At 41.3% G+C, this 19,605-nt stretch overlaps 1 protein-coding gene across 2 annotated transcripts in view; it reads left to right on the top strand.

The window, feature by feature from the left end:
* Polr2I (RNA polymerase II subunit RpII15) overlaps positions 1 to 19,605 on the top strand; it is a 74,816-nt gene that overhangs the window by 19,359 nt on the left and 35,852 nt on the right. The window contains exon 4 of one of the 2 annotated variants that reach the window (XM_050182512.3): positions 7,498 to 7,624. The exons of the other annotated variant lie outside the window; for it this stretch is intronic. Within the exon in view, the coding sequence (XP_050038469.1) occupies positions 7,498 to 7,624 (127 nt within the window). The remainder of the gene's footprint in view (positions 1 to 7,497; positions 7,625 to 19,605) is intronic. 2 annotated transcript variants of the gene reach the window in all.

The raw sequence follows: 19,605 nt of genomic DNA, 5'->3' as shown, positions 1-19,605 counted from the left end.
CAAGAGAAAGCCAGCCTAGAAAAAATTGTCAGATAATCTCACCATAGACGAACTAAATGAAGCTGTTACAAACTGTATTATTGACGCTGCAAACCTAGCTATATCTCAGTCCTCTGGAGTAGTAAAACAATATCACAAAATTTGGTATACACAAGAATGTAGAGAAGCGAAAAAAGAACAAAACAAAGCTTGGGGAATATTTCGCAGATATCCAACGGCAGAAAACTTTATTAGCTTTAAAAAAGCGAGAGCAAAAGCTCGATATATCCGCCGCAGTGCTGAAAGGAATTCATGGCAAAGCTACGTGTCCTCTATAAACAGCTCAACCATATCAAAGCAAATGTGGGAGAAGGTACGAAAGCTAAATAACAGCTATTCCCCATTCACAGTTCCACTTCTCACAGCCCCCGGTATACAGACAGGCATAGAAGAACAGGCAGACATATTGGGTGAATATTTCTCCGCAGCTTCCAGTTCATCACACTATACAGAATCATTTCTAAAATTCAGAAACACAGCTGAGAAACAAAGACTACCGATAAATGGCAGCAGAAATGAACCATACAATACTTTAATTAAAGTTCAAGAAATCCATAGGGTACTGTCCGCTGGTAAAAAAACTGCACCTGGCCCCGACAGAATACATTACCAAATGCTAGGCCATCTCTCTGAACATGCCGTAAAAGCCCTTTTAAATTTTTTAACAAAATTTGGATATCGGGGAAGATATCTGAAGCATGGAAGAAAGCTATAATTGTTCCATTTTTGAAACCCGGAAAACCACCAACCTCCCCCAGTAGCTATAGGCCAATCGCCCTTACTAGCTGCCTTGCGAAGCGAAAATGTCCTGAATATTAGATTAACCTTCGTGCTAGATACCAGTGAGCTGCTCGATATCCATCAATGTGGTTTTAAAAAAGGATCATCCACTAATGACCATCTCGTTCGTCTTGAAAACACAGTAAGAGAAGCATTTATACACAAACAACACTGCCTTGCTGTTTTTTTTTCGATTTAGAGAAGGCATATGACACAACCTGGAGGTTCGGAATTCTTAAAGATCTGGCCGACCTTGGCATCCACAGCAGGATGTTGAACTGCATAAAAGATTTTTTGTCTAACCGTTCGTTCCATGTGTGCCTAGGCTCAATCCTGTCTAAAAATTTTTTTCAGGAAAATGGAATACCTCAGGGGTGTATTTTAAGCACAACACTTTTTATTATAAAAATGAATTCCATTAACAAATAATCCCAAAGCCCATTATGTATTCAGTATATGCCGACGATCTTCAGATAGCCTGCACATCAACAAACATATCAACGTGCGAAAGACAGCTACGGCTTACAATAAATAAACTAGCAGCATGGGCAGACAGAAATGGTTTCCGCTTTTCTCCACAGAAAACTGTGGTCATTCTCTTTTGACTCAAACGAGGAGTACAGACAGACCCCACCCTACACCTGAACGAAGCCAAATGACCTGTCCAAAACGAGCACAAATTTCTAGGCATAATTTTTGACAAGAAACTCACCTACCTTCCGCACATCAACGCGCTGAAAAAGAAAGCATCTCGATCTCTGAACATACTTAAGGTCCTTTCACGCAAACATTGGGGTTCTGATAGGGTGTGCCTCCTACACATTTACCGTTCTGTTATACGCTCCTGCTTAGACTACGGTTCCATAGTGTATGGCTCAGCAAGGATGTCATATTTGAACCGCTTTGACCCAGTACATAATTTAGGTTTACGTCTTTCAACTGGTGCATACAGGACGTCTCCTATACACAGTCTGTATGTAGAAACAAATGAACTGCCCCTTTCCGACTGAAGAATCATGCTTACATGCTCATACATCCTCAAAATTTGTTCACTGCCGAAACACATCTGCTACCCAATAGTTACAAGGTGCCCATCACGAAGACTATTTACCAACAAACCCCAAGCAATAAGACCACTCCTTCTCCACTTCGAGGAGAGATGCCAAAAACTATATATAAGGGACACATTGCCTCAAATAGCCCGAAAACCCGATCCACTCCCACCTTGGTATTGCCAGCCTTCAGTGTGTGACTTCACATTAACACATCTTCAAAAAAAAAAAAAAAACACCACATGAACACATAATACAAGAATTTTTAGCACTAAACGAAAAATATGTGGCGTACACAGCGTTTTATACTGATGGCTCCAAATCGGCAGGATACGTTGGCAGTGCCGCGATACAAAACATTTGGGAAAAAACGGTACGCCTACCTCAGTGTGCATCCATTTTTACTGCAGAGTGTTACGTGATCTCTCTAGCTATAGAAAAAATATTAAATGAGAACATTAAAAACAGCATAATTTACACAGATTCACTAAGCGTACTAACAGCACTTCACCCTAGAAATGCAATTACACCATTAATCGGCGACATCCTACATAACATAAGAAAAACCACTAGAAAAGGACACAACATAAAATTTTGCTGGGTCACGTCGGAATCGGTGGCAACGAAAAAGCAGATGAATGTGCAGCGAAAGCTCGACATAAAAAAATCATCAAAACAAGAATTCCTTACAAAGATTGTGTGCAATTAGTGAACCATAAACTGAGAAAAAAATGGCAGACTACATGGAATAATGAAGTAACCAATAAGCTACACCTAGTGAAACCTGTAATAAAAGAATGGAAGTCATGCTAACACCAAGAACGCTTCATCGAAGTAATTTTATGTCGCCTTCACATAGGACACACGCACCTTACACACAACTTCCTCCTGACAAAACAAGACAAGCCTTGCTGTGAATAATGCGGAAATGAACTTACTGTAAACCACATCCTATTAACATGCGTAAAACTCGAAACACTAAGGAAAAAATACTTTACTTTGTTTTATAATCAACACATCCCCTTTCACCCAGCATTGTTTTTAGGCGAAGATGCACTAGTGGATACCACACATGTTATTAGCTTCTTAAGAGAAGCAGGTATCATTGAAAAACTATAAATGAGCCTATCCCCAACTTCATCTTGGTCTGCACCTCTCCCACCTTCTTATATTTGAGAAGAAGACTGTGGTCTTTAGTTTGTTGGGATCCTCGGAGTCCTTGCCCAGACAAGGATAGTCGCTGAGGTGACCCAACTTTTTAAAAAGAAATCTGACCTTGCGTTTGGTGCATGATAGCCTGAGTAGCTTATGCGCCATTAAACCCAACACAACACAACACAGCTGTACTTGAGGGAATTGATTGCATGAACTTGAGCATGAATGCAAGAGTCAGCACATTTATTCAGACAGAGTCGCAGTTGTTTACCTGCTGTAGTAGCACAGTGGCTATAGGCACCAGGTGTGGGAGGAGTTTGGACCAATGGTGCTTTCATGCACTGGTGCCACAAATGTAATGGCATGGGACGTCCATGTGGGGCACAGCAGGTGTATCCGTCAGCTGCGTTGATTTAATATGTTCCGTAGTTTTTTCTGTTCTGCATTGTGAAAATACCACGTGAAACCAAATCTGATCAAACATGTTGCATTTTTTGGGTGCACACAGTTACTGAAACATGACAGAAGCTGGTGAGGCCATACACTTGAATCATTTTTCACCACGGCCTCATCAGATCGAATGGCGGAAAGACTGGGTACGTGCGGTCGGTAGTGAACAATACTTACAGTGCTTGAACAATACTTGAAGCGCTGGGGACACCAAGCTGATGCACCGTGGTATACAGTGAAAGCAAAAACCTTTGCGACGCACTGTGACTGCATTTGGTCATCACCTAGCACTTGCCTGCAGTGTCTAAAATGCGGGGCATTGTAGTAAGTGGATTATTTCACCATAGAAAACGTTGACGCTTCTCATTGTTATGACCGATATATTGTTAAAACCAGTATCATTATAAGTAAGTGGGTTCGACCGTGTGGGTAAATTAACTTCCATATCCTAAAGGTGCTCACGTATGGTTAGTAAAAACTCGTTGAATAGCAAGTAACAAACAGTGCAACACAGTTAATTCAAAAGCTGTTTACAGTGCAGACCACATATAACAATACATTGTTTATAACGATGAGTCGACTTAAGAGTATTAACTTATGCATTAGGGCTATGACAAAAAACTCATATTATAAAAATATTTTCTTCACCACATATCAGATATAACGATCAAAATTTTGCCTTCTGGACAGCGTTTTCCATAGAGAATAATTGTGACATTTGGTTTGCTAGGTTCCCTTTTAACGAACGATGCCGAGACGGGGAGAAATGTTTGCCTACATTAGTTTGTATCTGCTGCCATTCACTGCACCCTGCCCGTGCACCAACTGCAAAAGCCACGGAGAGAATCGCAAGTTGGCGCAGCATGCCACGACATGGTGCCAGCTGCTTCATGTCCGCGTTGCCCGCAATCGTGCTCCACCATGCTATGTAACTAAGCTTGTGAAGAGAGAAAGAAGGAAAAAACAAAAAAAGCAAAACGAAGTTGCACCTGCCCTTCTGTGGAAGCAGCCCAGTTAGTAGAAGATGGTGCGGACAAAGCGCAAAGCTGTGTCGCTTGAGACGAAGCCGAAAATTTTGCAAGACTCAAAAGAAATACGAGCCAGTACAGGAGCGCCGCGATCATGACAACTGCAACCAGGGGCCATGCTGATCAACGGAAAAGGCGTGCTTTGTGTGCCAGGGTGAAACTTCCACGATAGTGAAACAAACATGGTGGAAGGCGAGCAAAACGAGAACAAAGTGAAAGCAGGAGCCAAGGTTACGACAAGTGGACTTGTCTTCTTCAAGGTGCCTTGAAGAAGACAAGTCCACTTGTCGAAACATTGGCTCCTGATTTCACCTCGCTCTTGTTTTGCTCCTTGTCTTGTATTTCCATCTCCCCCCTTCCCCTTGTTTTCCATGAACATGGTGGAAGCCACTGACATTAGTGACCTCTGGAAGCACGTCACTACTGACGATAAAGTAGGTGGTGCTTGAATGAAGGAGTTTCTGAGAGCAGATAGTGCTGCCTCGTTCTGCAAAGAGATATCCAACAGGGCAATCGTCACGACAGCGACAATGAGATTGACAATGGTCTTTCTTTGACACTGACCCTGATCGAGTCGCTCATTGATTTCATGCATGCTAAATTATTGCTGCCACTGTTTGTGCAGCAGTTGGACGTGATGCACACTGCAATTGTGAACCTGAAACTCTCGCAAAAGCAAGTGCAGCTTTCTGCAGCTCCTAATACTTCATTCGTTCTTTAGAGGTAAAAATAGGCATGTTATTTTTCACTGCCTACTTTCTACAATGTTTCTTTTTAGTGCAAAAGGCAAATTTGGTTTCGGAGCTTCAAATATGTATTTGTTTTTCTTTTTCTTTCTTTAACTTTATTTTTTTTTCGAATGGCATTCAAGATGTAGCGATGATCGGTTATAATGGTCACCTTTTTCGGTCTTGATATTGTTATAAGTAGACTGAGCTGTATGTTAAAATGAAAACTGTTTGCTTGTATTGGAATCAGTATAAAAAAAAAACATGTTCAGAGTATAAGTACAACCTTTGCTAGCAAGTTCAATATGGTTACTGTTAAAAAATAATCACACACAGAAATTTTAGAGATTCAGTGTTTTATAACACCATAGCACATGGTGGAGGTATTGTGGCAGTAGTGCCTGTTTCAGTGAAAGTAGGATTTGTTAAAAAATCTGAATTGTGGCAGGTTTTAAGCAAACCTATTTTATAGAGGGCACCAGTGGGACAGCACCAAAATTTGGAGGCATATTCAGGACCAGGCAAATTAAAAGTTTTGTATAAAAGCAGCCTGCTATTGCACGAGTTAACTTTATACCCCTTTGGAGCGAGGTCGCCACCATACATGTGCAGCAGCAGAAACAAGCGCTAAAGGGTCACAACCATACATGTGATTGAAAATGGATGCATGAAGAAACTTGCTTTTTTGGAAGTAAGTGCCACTTGATATTGCTTAAGGTGCTCCACCCTTCCGTGACCTAAAAAAAACAAAATTCATTCGTAGACGAGAACAGTATGTGCTTGTCAACACCTACTGAAAGTATTAAATAGCTTTAGCTTGACGTTTGCTGTCCATGTCACTCAGACTGGCTTATGCACACAGCTGATCAGGAGCACTAGTTCCAGCAGCAAAAGGCACGCCCCCCTGCAGAGTGGATTGAGTGGAGCCTGACAGTGTGTTCCCTTAACTAGGCTGCTTCAGCCACCAAACACACTGCGCATCACTTGCCCCTCTGGGGGCCCTTCATGCGCTGGCGGCCTACACGCTGTCAGTATGGTGAAAATGCACCTTGATGTCCATATAATTATCAAAATAAAATTATGTCGTGAAAGAATAATGGGAGCGCTACCTAAATACAGATTCTTGTGAGACCCTAGATATAATGTTAACAGGAGGTGATTCAACAAAATTTATTTAGTATGGTGTTCAATTTGTGTAATGAAGAATGTCTAAGAATGAAGAACAGAATCAAAAGCTTCAGAAAAGCCGTTGAAAATAACATACACTTTATTACATAGGTTGAGGTTACAAGAGACATCATAGACTAAATTTACTAATTGGCCTATGCTCAAACCATGCTCAAGAGAGGTTAGAACGTTGTTTGAGTAAACAAATTCTATAGTATGTTTATGAATATTGTGTTCTAGAATTTTCCATGACTATAGAGTCAAGGATATTGGTCCATAATTAGTTGTTTATCAGAATGGTAACACTAGCTTTCTATGATGGTGGTACTTCTCCAGAGTCCAAGGATTTCTGTAAGTTACCGTTATGTTCACATAGAATGGCTGCACAAAACCTGTGAATGCATACGTGACCAGTCTAATTATTAATTTGCTTTGTTTTATCCAATAAGTTGTTATATCAATTTGCAATACAGTATATCAATATTCAGCTGTAACTGCGAGAACAGTTAGACTTAAAAATGCTGCAAGCCTGCACCCACAAATGACCTCGACAATCTCCGTGCTGGAAAGAGGTGACTGTCGGTGTGGGCGTCAATCAAGGGGTACAGAGCCAAATGGTGAAGCCAAGGGCAAGAGTGAATGTGGTTGCATGTGCCGAGGTGTAATATTTATTTCCCATCAGTAGAGGCTGATGGAAGACTGAGATTAAAGAGAAAGAAATTCTATATGTGGGTTTCCCACCTCTTACTGCAGGCAATAGGAGGGAACATCATACATTTTATACTCATAATAAGTAATCTTTTCCTAATTAAAAACAGTAATTGGAAAACATTAGGAAACACTTGACTCAGCTTCGTACATGCCATACACACCTACAAAATAAAACATATCCAAAGCTTACACGACATCAGAAAGAAACTGGTAAAATAAAAGTAAAAAGTGACTGCGCATGAAGGTGCAACATAAATTCAACAAGTAATTTCAGAATTGTAGCATGCCTGTAAATATGCAGAGTCTATGGCCCTGTACTGCAAACACAAAACTTGCATGAATTGCATAAGTCCTGCAGCTGTTCTGAGTTTGTGCCTTCTCGTGTAGTGAGCTGACGCAGATTGTGTCGGACGTGGTGCATGACCCCACGCTGCCACGCACCGAGGACCACACCTGCCCAAAGTGCGGCCACCGTGAAGCCGTCTTTTTCCAGGCACAATCCCGGAGAGCTGAGGTAGGTGGCGATGTGCTCTTGAAGAAAAGGCAGCAGTATGCTCACAGGGTTGATGTCCCAAATGCTTGTCCTCTCTAGCTTTGGTTTAATCGTTGACAAATAAGAGCAGGTATATGCCTGGCTTCTTCTGAGATTATATCCAGCTTGCTCTGATATTCTAAATATTGCAGACATACAACTCTGGGTAACTTTTGTAAGCTAAGCGAGTTGACAGTCTTATATCAGCAAAAGTAATGTCAAAGCATAAAACAGTATTTACAGAATAGTGTGTCTGGCTTCCTAAACAAGAAGAAATTTTTTGAAATTTATAGAGAGAGATGCAAATGAGAGAAAGGCATGGAGGTTAACCAGAGTTCCAACCTCCGGTTTGCTACCCTGCACTAGGGGTAGGGGAACACGGAAAGAAGAGCATGACAAAAATAAAAGCGTGAAAAAAATATGAGAAGGGACGGAATGGGATCATTATAGTCTTTCTAAGTGGTGCAAGACCAAGAGGCTTGGGGTGCACAATTTAATGCACCAACGAACTTTAGCGACAGAGAACTTGGCAAAAGCAATACTGATTAGTAGCTCTTTTCAATCTGTATTTCATCCCATGCAATCGACTCAACTACAGCCCTGCTATGGTCAATTCTCGGCTATGGAAGAGGTCATATTATCAGTTGATGGCACAATGAAATTCGACTCTATAGATGCCTCAAAGGCGACAGGACCTGGTGGAATTTCCCCGAGGGTACTGAATACGTTGCTTGTACAGTAGCAACGTATCTTTATATAATTTATAATAAATCACTCTTAGACGGTAAACCTCCTGTTGATAGGAAACTAGCTAATGTTTGCCTTTATTCAAGGGCAGTTCCAAGAGCAATGTCTCAAATTATAGGCCTATTTCCCTTACTCCTATGCAGTGAAACCTCATTACTACAAACACTAGATTAACTAACTTTTCAGATTAACAAACCTTTCAGAGATCCCCTGCTGACTGCTTATAGTTTCAGTGTAAAAATATTTCAGTACTGCGAGCTTCAGAATACTGAACTTAACAGAATGATGATCATTATTCAGAATAAAAACAGGAACAGCGCAACACAGGACGAGCGAATAAAGAGCATAGGACAGAGTGCTGACTAGCAACCAAATGCTTTATTTGCAGAAGCAGCATATAAAGACATCATTGAATGTGACAAAAAAGAACAGAAAAGGAAGGACAAGAAGGATAAGCGTCAGCCACGGATATAGTACAGTTCTTCTGTTGAGAGCGTAAGGGACGCTCTCAACAAAGGGACGCTCTTGGTTGCTAGTCAGTGCTCTGTCCTGTGCTCTTTACACGCTTGTCCTGTGTTGCACTGTTCCTGTTTTCATTCTAAACTTGGACCAACCAGTTCCCTTGAACACACTGCTTACGATCATTATTCAGTTTTCATCTCATGTTAGCAATGCCCCAGTGCCACGAATTAACATTAAGAAATCTAGGGCTTCTTAGATTTACGTATATTCTTCACAGCAGCCGGAACATTAGGCTAGCTGACAAGGTGCACAAAACGGATGCCACAGTGCATAGCTTCAGAAAACCTTGCTGTGCTCACAAAACCAGCATGTGCTCGCAAAACCCGATGCTTTGTCACCTCTGACAAAGCATCAGGTTTTGTGAGCACATGCTCCACCCAGACAAGTGTTACCGAGCAACAAAGGCACATCTCCTCCTTTGTTCACACTTCTTTATTCCCGAAGGAATAATCTAATTTTCTATGGCCTTCCTGATACTAACCCCAAAGAAACCTTTGCAGAATCAGAAAAGCTGATCATTGATGAAATCACGGATATCATGAATGTAAATCTTGAGTCCAAAGATATTGAACGTGCTCATCGCCTTGGACGCTATTCACCTAACCGGCACCGTCCCATCATTATCAAATTCGCGTCATATAAAACGAAAGAATCTGTCCTGTCTAACGGCCGCAAACTGAAAGGCACAAATTATAGCGTGAGCGAAGATTTTTCACCCGCAGTTCGGAACGCCCGAAAACATCTTATCGCCTACGCCAAAAGTCAATCTCTGCCTTTTTCCATGCGTTTCAAAACGCTCGTTATAGGTTCCCAGCACTATGAATATGACGATTCGACGAAATCAGTTAAAAATATTCAGTAGCAGTCATTGCACAAAATTCATGCAGTTAATAACCGCCCTTCCGCCGCTAAGAAAAACCTTTCCCTATCTATCGTTTACACTAATGCCCGCAGTTTCATTCCCAAACGTGACGCAATATCAAATCTCGTGACGTCATCTAACAGCAACTTGCTAGTTATAACAGAAACGTGGCTCACAAGTGAAATTAGGGACGATGAAGTAGTCCAAGACTTGCCAAACTTCGATGTTTATCGCTGCGACCGTCAAGAGGCACGCGGGGGGGGCGTTCTTATTGCTTGTAGTCGTGAATTATCCTGTACACCCATTATTATTTCTTCGAACTTAGAAATACTATGGCTTCTTATTCGCTCTTCCCCTCGATATGTCCTTCTAGGTGTGTGCTACAGGCCACCTACCAGTAATCCAAACTTCTCACCAGAACTTAACAGTACTTTATGCCAGATTACAGTAAGCCATCCTAACGCCCATATCCTTCTGTTCGGTGATTTCAATTTTCCCATTATTGATTGGAATAACCTAACTTCCACAATAAATAACACTGAGGCGAAGGATTTCATCGACATCTGTTTGAATTTCAACTTAACACAGCTTATCTCAGAGCCGACACGTGTAACGCGCGACTGCGCAAACATTTTGGACCTTATACTTACTGACCATCCAGAGACATTATCATCGGTTACCTACCTTCGCCCTATCAGCGACCACAGTGTAATTCATGCCACATTTGACTTTGCCCCAGCACCCCGTGTTCTTTCCAGCAAAACTATCAACCTGTATGAAAAAGCAAATTTTGAAGCTATAAATGAAGAATTATGCACTTTTTTTGCAGTCTTTGAAACCTCATTCAATGAACGGTCTGTTGAAGACAACTGGGAACTGTTTAGAAATAAAATGAATGAACTAGCAAACCAGTATATTCCGAAACTAACATTCCGTGCGAATCATCAGAATCCCTGGTTCAATAACAATTTAAAGAGGTTGGAAAATAAGAAAAAAAGACTTTTTCGTAGTGCCAAGTTGAAACCAAGCCCAACTTCATGGGATAAATATTACGCCGCTGAGAGTGAATACTTACGTGCTGTCCGCAATGCCAAATGGTCTTTTTTCAATAATGACTTACCTAAAATGTTAACAGACAACCCCAAGAAATTTTGGAAAGTTATCAACCCAAGTAACACACGCACTGTAACTCTTGTTGATGATATGGGTGAAATCGTGCCTGAAACTGAGTGCGCACTCATATTTAACAACGCATTTTCGTCAGTATTTTCTAATGATAATAACGTTCCATTGACTAATGTCCCCTGCAACATAGTTTCTAGCATGCCGAGCGTGGTGTTTTATCCTGATGGTGTTTTGCGCATAATTGAAAACCTTAAACTTTCATCCTCAGCAGGTATAGATGGTATAAACTCTAAACTGCTAAAAAATACAAAATATATTTCTTCATCATTTTTGTGTCTTATATTCTCGCAGTCACTTTCTACAGGTTCCATGCCTCACGACTGGAAGGTGGGGAAGGTCATTCCCATCTACAAGTCTGGTAATAAGAACACACCGCTAAATTATCGACCCATTTCTCTAACTAGTCTTCCTTGCAAAATCATGGAACACGTCATCTACTCCCTGATCATAAATCATTTGGACGCAAATCAATTTTTTCATTCGGCACAGCACGGGTTCCGCAAAGGTTTCTCTACCGAAACGCAACTAGCTCTGTTTCTACACGACTTACATGTAAACCTTGACTCTAACCAATAAACTGACGCTATTTTTCTGGACTATGAAAAGGCTTTTGACAAAGTTTCTCACCGCCACTTACTACTAAAGCTTTCTTCTTTGAACTTACACAGTGACGTACTCCAATGGCTCGAAGCATTCCTTACTGATCGCTACCAATTCGTTTCTGTAAATGACAAATCATCCACTCTTCTCCCTGTAACTTCTGGAGTCCCTCAGGGATCAGTTCTCGGTCCTCTTCTTTTTTTAATTTACATTAATGATTTACCCCAACACGTATCTTGTAAGATACGAATTTTCGCCGATGACTGCGTGATTTACCATCCAGTTTCTAATGCTACTGACGAAAACACCTTACAACAAAATCTTAACAACGTGCACTCTTGGAGTGAAAATTGGCTGATGACTCTTAATCCCAACAAATGTAAACATATATCTTTTACCCGTCGCCGTAACCCTTTCCTGTCCTCTTATACTATAGTAAACGTTCCCTTAGAATCAGTAGAATCGTTTAAGTACTTGGGCGTCACACTTTCTCGTGGTCTCAGTTGGAGTACGCATATTTCTAACATACTTTCATCAGCTAACCGAACTTTTGGCTTCATGAGACGACACCTGCGTGACGCCCCGCAGAACGTAAAACTCCTAGCTTTCAAATCCCTTATCAGACCGAAAGTTGAATACGCATCACCCATCTGGAATCCATATCAAGTCTATCTAGTTAATGAGCTCGAGTCCTTTCAAAACCGCGTCGTCAGATACATCCATTCATCCTACTCATACGACGTAAGCGTATCATCCTTAAGAGCAAAATCTGATCTACAGCCCCTTGCACGTCGCCGCGCTACTGCTAGCCTTTGCCTCTTTCATAAGTTTTTTTACAGTTCCTTATTTCACGAGCCTTATATCACACCACCCGCACGCATATCGCTACGAACTAGGCACCCATTACAAGTCTTACGCCCACGCTCCCACACAACTACTTTTCCTCGTCTTTTTTTTCCCGCACAGCATCAGATTGGAACGCCCTTCCCCACCACGTAGCTGCTATCACTTGCCCGACATCGTTTCTCGAAAATGTGTCCTTGTTGGCTAATCAATAACCTGCTTTTTTCACGTGTTATTATTTGTTTTTATGCACTTGCGAAAATGTAGCTTCCATGTACAATTTTTTCTGTATACCTGTGTTTATATTTGCATTATCAACTGTACCCACCCCTTATGTAATACCCCTAGCACAGGGGTCTTTAAGGAAATAAAACTGAACTGAACTGAACTGAACTTTCTGCGACCATACCAACTACGCACGTGAAGAAATGTAATGTCCGTGCTCACAGGGATGCCATACTGCTTGCATTTTTAAATAGTTTGTGTCCCCCTCGAGTGAGACAATTGCAGTGTCATTGGCAAGGAATGTGAAAAACAAACATTGCATTTCGGGGAGGTGATGTGGGGCTTCCTCTGTTGGTGGTTTTCTTGGCATCAGTGTCTCTCTTGCATGCACCACTCTTACTACACGGTGCTTCAGTTGTGCGTGGCGGCTGAATCTATGGAAAATAGCAACAGCGCAGGCCAAGAGCCAACAGTGACATTTTCGTACAGTGACAACTGCTAACTGATAGTTTGATGGGCAAGATAGTTAATTTTGGGGCTTTCACTATAACGACCTTTCAGAATAACAAGCAATTTGTCGCGATCCCCTGAAGTTTGCTATGAGGAGATTTCACTGTATGTTGCAAGTTACTCTAGCATATGTTGTATTCGGCTTGCTTTTGTCATTTTAACTCCATTGGGTACCTAACGGAATGCCAGCATGGATTTACAAAGGGCTTTTCTTGCCCCACGAAACCACCTCAATTTTTTTTTAACTTGCTTGTCTCAGTAAGAGAGTTCCAATACATCGTCTATTTATGGATTTCAGAAAAAGTGTATGACATGGTGTTGCACTCACTTTTGTTGTAGAAACTTGCTAGCACCAACACTAACATACCTGTTTTAAGATTATTTTTATTGTTTAAAAAGAAACAGTTGTTTTGAATGGAAGTTTCTCGGATGATGTTAGTGTTACATTTGGTGTGCCACAAGGCTCCGCTCCGCGTTGGGACCACTTCTCTTGTTTTTATTAATAATATTTGTGATGGTATTGAAACCCAGATACGATTGTTTGTGGATTGTGTATTTTATGCAAGGGTAGCTGATGAGACAAATTCTTCTCCATTGGTGCATAGAAAAATAGTGTCACTAATAGCATTTCTGTGAACGTAAATGTGCAGGGCGTGCCCTTGGCTTCTTGCAACAAAGTTTAAAACATGTAAGAGAGAGAGCAAGGACAGGAAAGGGCAGAGAGGTCAACCAGACGAGCACCCAGTTTGCTCCCCTACACTGGGGGTGTGGGAAAGGAGAATAGAAATAGGAAAAAAAGGGAGGGAGTAGGCACTCAGTACGTGTGGGAGGATGCACAGGGACGCTATAAACAGTCTCTTAAGCCGGTGCACTTCAAGTAGTGTACTAGTGCACAAATCGCTTTTTGTGCCAGTGACGGGTTTGGTCTCGGTCCGACTCTCTTTGACTCGGAGAATGATCTGGAGTCCAATTGGTTTACAGTTGTCCGCAGAGAGAGACGTACGTCGTAGTGAGGGCAGGCACACAATCGGTGCTCGATGGTTTCCTCGCATCCGCAGGAGTTGCACTCCAGGCTCTCGGTAATTCCCATACGATAGGGTAGGCGTTCGTGAACGCCACTCCCAGCCACAAGCGGCATTGAAACATGTAGGCATTGACATAAAAGAAGCAGCATATAAAACGTATGTTTTATCAATTTTGGAGTATCCTTGCCCTGTGTGGTGTTCATTTTGTGGTGTGCATATTATAATAATAATAATAATTTATTTCTGCCTCAAAAAATACAGACAGGGGGAGCTGCAGAAAAAGCTGTCGTAAACAGCTTGCCGCAGCCCCGAAATACAAAGCAGCAACGACAGGCAATCTCATCGCAGACATGGTGGCTTCATAATAAAGAAAAAAAAAAAAAAACATAGCAAGAACATACGAAGACTAAACAAAATCTTATCTGCACTTACATGTGCAGAAACCAAGTTGCTTCGTCACAAGCAGGATTACACTTTAACATAATCATCAAATAACATCAAACAGCACAAATGACAAAGAATAATGGAGACAATAAATATAGAACAAAGAAAACATCCTATATTAAGCATTAATTATACCTAGTGATTATTCAGTGGCACATTCGTGTGCATATGAATTGCATATGGCACGTATATCTCGTTGGGTACAGTTAAACAAGTTGATGTTAGCAGATTCGTACGCGTTGAGCAGGGAAGGAAGTGTGTGTTGAAGGCGCTCTTTCCCGGTATTGATGCGTGCTGTTGGCACCAACCAGTTTTCGGGGTGTCTGAAAGGGTAACTCTTTTTATTTTCTTGTAAGTTGGCTAGGTGCCGAATGTTACTTATATTATTTCTTGTTTCTATTTTAAAACGAACGCTGAGCCGATACTGATACAAATTAAAAATTTTGATTATACCAGTTTCAAGAAAAAAGTGTTTGGTGGTTGTTCCGTAATTTGCATTAAAGACATTGCGAAGAAACTTTTTTTGCAAAATATAAATTTTCTGTAGGCAGGACGGTGTTGCAGTGCCCCATACCAGCTCGCAATAGTTAATGTGAGAATAAAATAATGATTGTAGAGAAGCAGTTTAATTGGTTTGGGAAGAATGTATCTAATGCAGCCAATTGCGCCAGTTATTCTAGCTAATTGCTTGACAGCTTGGTCCCCATGTGCTGTCCATGACATAGTTGAAGAAAATACTACACCAAGACATTTAAAATGGTCAACTATTTCTATTTGTTTGGAGTTAAATAGGATACTTTTGTGAGGAGGAACCAGTTTATTTTTTCGTCCTGAAGATTACCGCTTTTGTCTTGCCCTCATTAACACGCATATGATTAGATTGGGACCATTTCTCCAGCGAGATCATCGTCGTGTTGCACGATTATATGAGTTCGTGAATGTCATTTCCGGAGAAAAAAATGCTTGTATCATCTGCATATATTACGAATCTGGCATTTGGGTTAATGTTTACAATGTCATTAAGGTAAATGTTGAAAAGTAGTGGTCCTAATATACTGCCTTGTGGGACACCAGAATAAACAGGTTTTACTTCTGAATATGCATTATGTATGTTAACCGTTTGTTGCCTTTTAGACAAGTAAGATTTTATTAGTTTTGCAGCCTGTCCTCGGATTCCGTAGTACCATAGTTTCTCTAGAAGTAATTCATGGTTCACAAGATCAAACGCTTTTGAGAAGTCGACGAACATTCCAATCACAAAAGATCTGTTTTCAAATTGTGACAGAATGTACTCTTTTTGTTCTAAGAGCGCCAGTTCGGTAGATTTATTTTTACGGAATACGAATTGACATGGTGTTAGCAAATTGTATTTATCTATAAATTTAGTAAATCTAGAGTGCAAAATTTTCTCTAGTGCTTTGGAAAAGACAGGTAGTACGGACACAGGTCTATCATTGCCGAAATCATTTCTATCTCCCTTTTTAAATAAAACAGTTACTTTTGCAATCTGCATTTGTTCTGGAAATATCGATGTAGCTAAACAAAGGTTAAAAATATGTGTGATAGTTGGCGCTATGATATCTGCAACATATTTTACAGGCTTTATCTGAATGTCGTCAATATCTCGGCATCTACTATTTTTTAGGCTGAGTATAACAGTTAGTATTTCATCTGTTGTCACAGGATCTAAAAATATTGTATTATCATTATTAAAGTTTATGTACTCATATATTTCCGACAACGACCCATTAGTTTTTGTATTTGTAAAATAATTATTGAAGGCATTTGCGAGTTCAGTTCCCGTTAGCTCTTTACCACCAATATTTAAATTATGCACATGGTTTTGTGACTGATTACAATGTAGCAGTGAGTTTAGACGGGTCCAAATCACATCATGGCGGCCCTTCTTCACGTGTAGATATGTGGAGTAATATTCCGTTCGAGCTGATCGCAATGTTTTTGTTAACCTATTTTGAAACTGTTTAAATAAATGCAGATCTTCTGCCGCACGTGTCATTATAAACCTTCTGTATAGCTTATTTTTATACTTAATTTCATTCCGCAACTCAGGGGTGATCCACGGTTTGCGAATTTTTCGAGATTGTTTACATGTTTTAGAGGGAAAGTAGGTGTGGTATAGCTCTTTAAAGAGATAAATAAACTTATCATAGGCTTCATTGGCATTATTAAGGCGAGCAATATGCGTAATATCAACTTGCCCAACAGCATCCCGAAAATTATCAAGAGTAACATTGGTTATACGTTGGTATGTAATACCTTTTGGCTGTTTTAGTGTTTGGGTTACCGTCTTCATGCACAAGAACACTGGTAGATGGTCACTGATAGGGCATGATAAAGCACCAGTCTCGAATTTAGGATGGGAGAAATTAGTAATGAACAAATCTAAAGTAGACTGACTTTCAACTGTTATTCTAGTAGGTGTTTCGAGCACATTCATAAAACCATTCGAAGCCAATAACATCTTAAATTCTCTAGTACAATGATTATCACTGCTCAAATCGATGTTGAAATCACCTACAGCAATAAGCGTGTAACCACCGTCTGCTACATAACACAAAAAATTGTCGTAGAATTTAAAAAAAGAAGCTACATTTCCGCTTGGTGGGCGGTAACAGACAGAGTAAAGAAATTTACCCAAACACAATGACATTATCTCATAATCCGGTGTAATTGTACTGAATGGGCTCAAAATTTCACAATTTTCATTCGCATCCAGCAGTAGTGCTACTCCCCCGCCACGACCAACAGGTCTGTTAAGGTAGTATGTTCTATAATTTGCCATTCTATAGACATTATCTGCGCTAGTGCTCCATGTTTCACTCAACATTATCACAGAGAACTTAAATTGAAATTCACTGAAGAATTCTAGCAATTCTGCTTTATTTTTCACTGATCGTGCATTGATATGTAACACTTTAATGGATGCAGATGAAAAAGACGAAGCAATGCGGTTCAGGTCATTTGGAAGGTGATACGGACACTGTATCATTTTTTCTTTCTTTACGTACTGTGCTCACGTAGTACTTATTTAAGATCGTCCAGGTCGTTTGCTCCTTTGATATGAATTACATTCATTCCTTCATCTTTGCGGACGAGGATCTTCCCATTCGTATGCCAGACAAAACGATGGAACCATAATGTAATGGTTCAGAAAAAAAAAACAAAAAAAAACAATCCATCGCAGCAAGATTTGTTTCTGGGAGATTCGACCGCTTTCTAAGTGTAAGAGCAGTGTGGAAAGAACTTGGCTGGATCACTTTATTTGAACGATGAAACAGGTTACACCTTAAGCTGTTTTGTTCAATCTTCCAAAATTGTACAGGAATCTGGTCGTTGGACTATCTGAAGGTCCCGCACACTGTCCTCGCGTAACGACCATCCATTTAAACCTAGGTTGTACCTTTCCAGTATTGATGTTCTTAAATATTCTTTTTTTCCAAGAACCATTCGTCGCTTTGGATTCACTACCGCAACAGTGTTGATGTCTTTTACCATGATGTGCCCTCGGCAATAATGCCTTAAAGGCCAATTTCACTTCGGCTAAATTTACTGTGAATGCCTAGCGTATGCTCTCAAAGTAATCTTGGCAAAGCCGCAGGGCTGCTAATTACCCAATTTTGTTATAGCAGCTATTAAATAGCGCCTACGCAGACGACACTTGCGCCTGGCGGCAGAGCGGTAGCGATGCGGATATGGCAAATATTGAAGAACCGTACGCAACTGTTGATCTTTCAGTTGCTCCTAGGCAGCCAGGTGCATTGCTCGCTCATAGTTTTCGAGTTGACAGACCTGTCTTTCGTCATGTGTTCTCCCTGTGGCACTTGTGATTTGAGTGGTTGCAAGAGTGCTGGCGCATTGCGTGGCCTTCAGGTGCTCGAATATGTACTTGAACACGAGCGATGGCTGTGCAGTACACATCCTTCCAGTGTCAGCTTTCAGAGCGCAAGAATGCACCGCGGAGCAGCAGGCAAGTGCGACACGGACCAGCCAACGTGCACAAAACATGTAAACTGCAGTTGATGAAGCTGCACAAGCTACATTTCGACAGCACAGTCACTTGCCCATCAAAACCTGCTTGGCAAATGCTTTCTCGGGGTGACTATAAGTACTAGAAACCGCGATGGCGCACAAAAACCAAGGGTAAGTTGTATTCAGGGGCGATATTCTTGAGCAATCATTTCCAGTAGCACATCATCTTCAAGGCATTTCGCACATCCCTACATTGGATGTGTTTAAGTAGACGAACGAAAGCCTTTGTGACACAGCGCTAGAAACGAGCAGGAACTGCATGCTGCATTTGTGGCGGTAAGCCATGCAGGAATGTAATGCTGCCAGAGCGAAATGCGCGAAAGCTTATCACGGCTGCAGTCCGGCCTGTTTAGCCATGAGTTTTCACGCACTTAGCAGCATGCCCAGGCTAGAGCCTGGGCATGCAGAGTCTCAGCTGCTTATCATTGTTTACTACAGATGGCGGTAATTGCCTGATCGGTCGACAAGTCGGGCATTTCCAGCATACCAGGCAGCGGCCGGTGAAGTTGAATAGGTCATGCCGAGGACGCTGAGATCGCAAAAATGTTACCCTGCACTTTAAACATGACATGCAGTGCGGCGATCAGTTGTTGCCACAGGGCAGCTTGCTTTAGTGAATGTGAGCTGTATATAGGCCGGCTGCTGGTCAGCCAAACTAGTGCACGATGCACCCTGTGCAATACGAAATGTTCTATTCCTGCACCAGCCACACTAGACAGTAGAGCATCCAATTTTCACCGATAAGCGTAACTGCACCACGTGTGGATCCGTGCCTTAACTGTGCAGCTAGCAGACATGCGAGAGCTGTTTGCAGATTCATGGAAACTGTATCCAAGCAAGGAAAGCAGACGACCTGTCACTCCTAGCAAGTGGTAATGGCGGCGGTTTTTCCAGTTTTGGTATGAAAAACATTGATTCTTGCAACCGTTTTGTGAAGCACGCACTCTTAT

The sequence above is a fragment of the Dermacentor andersoni genome, chromosome 7, assembly GCF_023375885.2.
Source record: "Dermacentor andersoni chromosome 7, qqDerAnde1_hic_scaffold, whole genome shotgun sequence".
Classification (NCBI taxonomy): domain Eukaryota; kingdom Metazoa; phylum Arthropoda; class Arachnida; order Ixodida; family Ixodidae; genus Dermacentor; species Dermacentor andersoni.
This window is presented reverse-complemented; position numbering and strand designations above follow the sequence as displayed.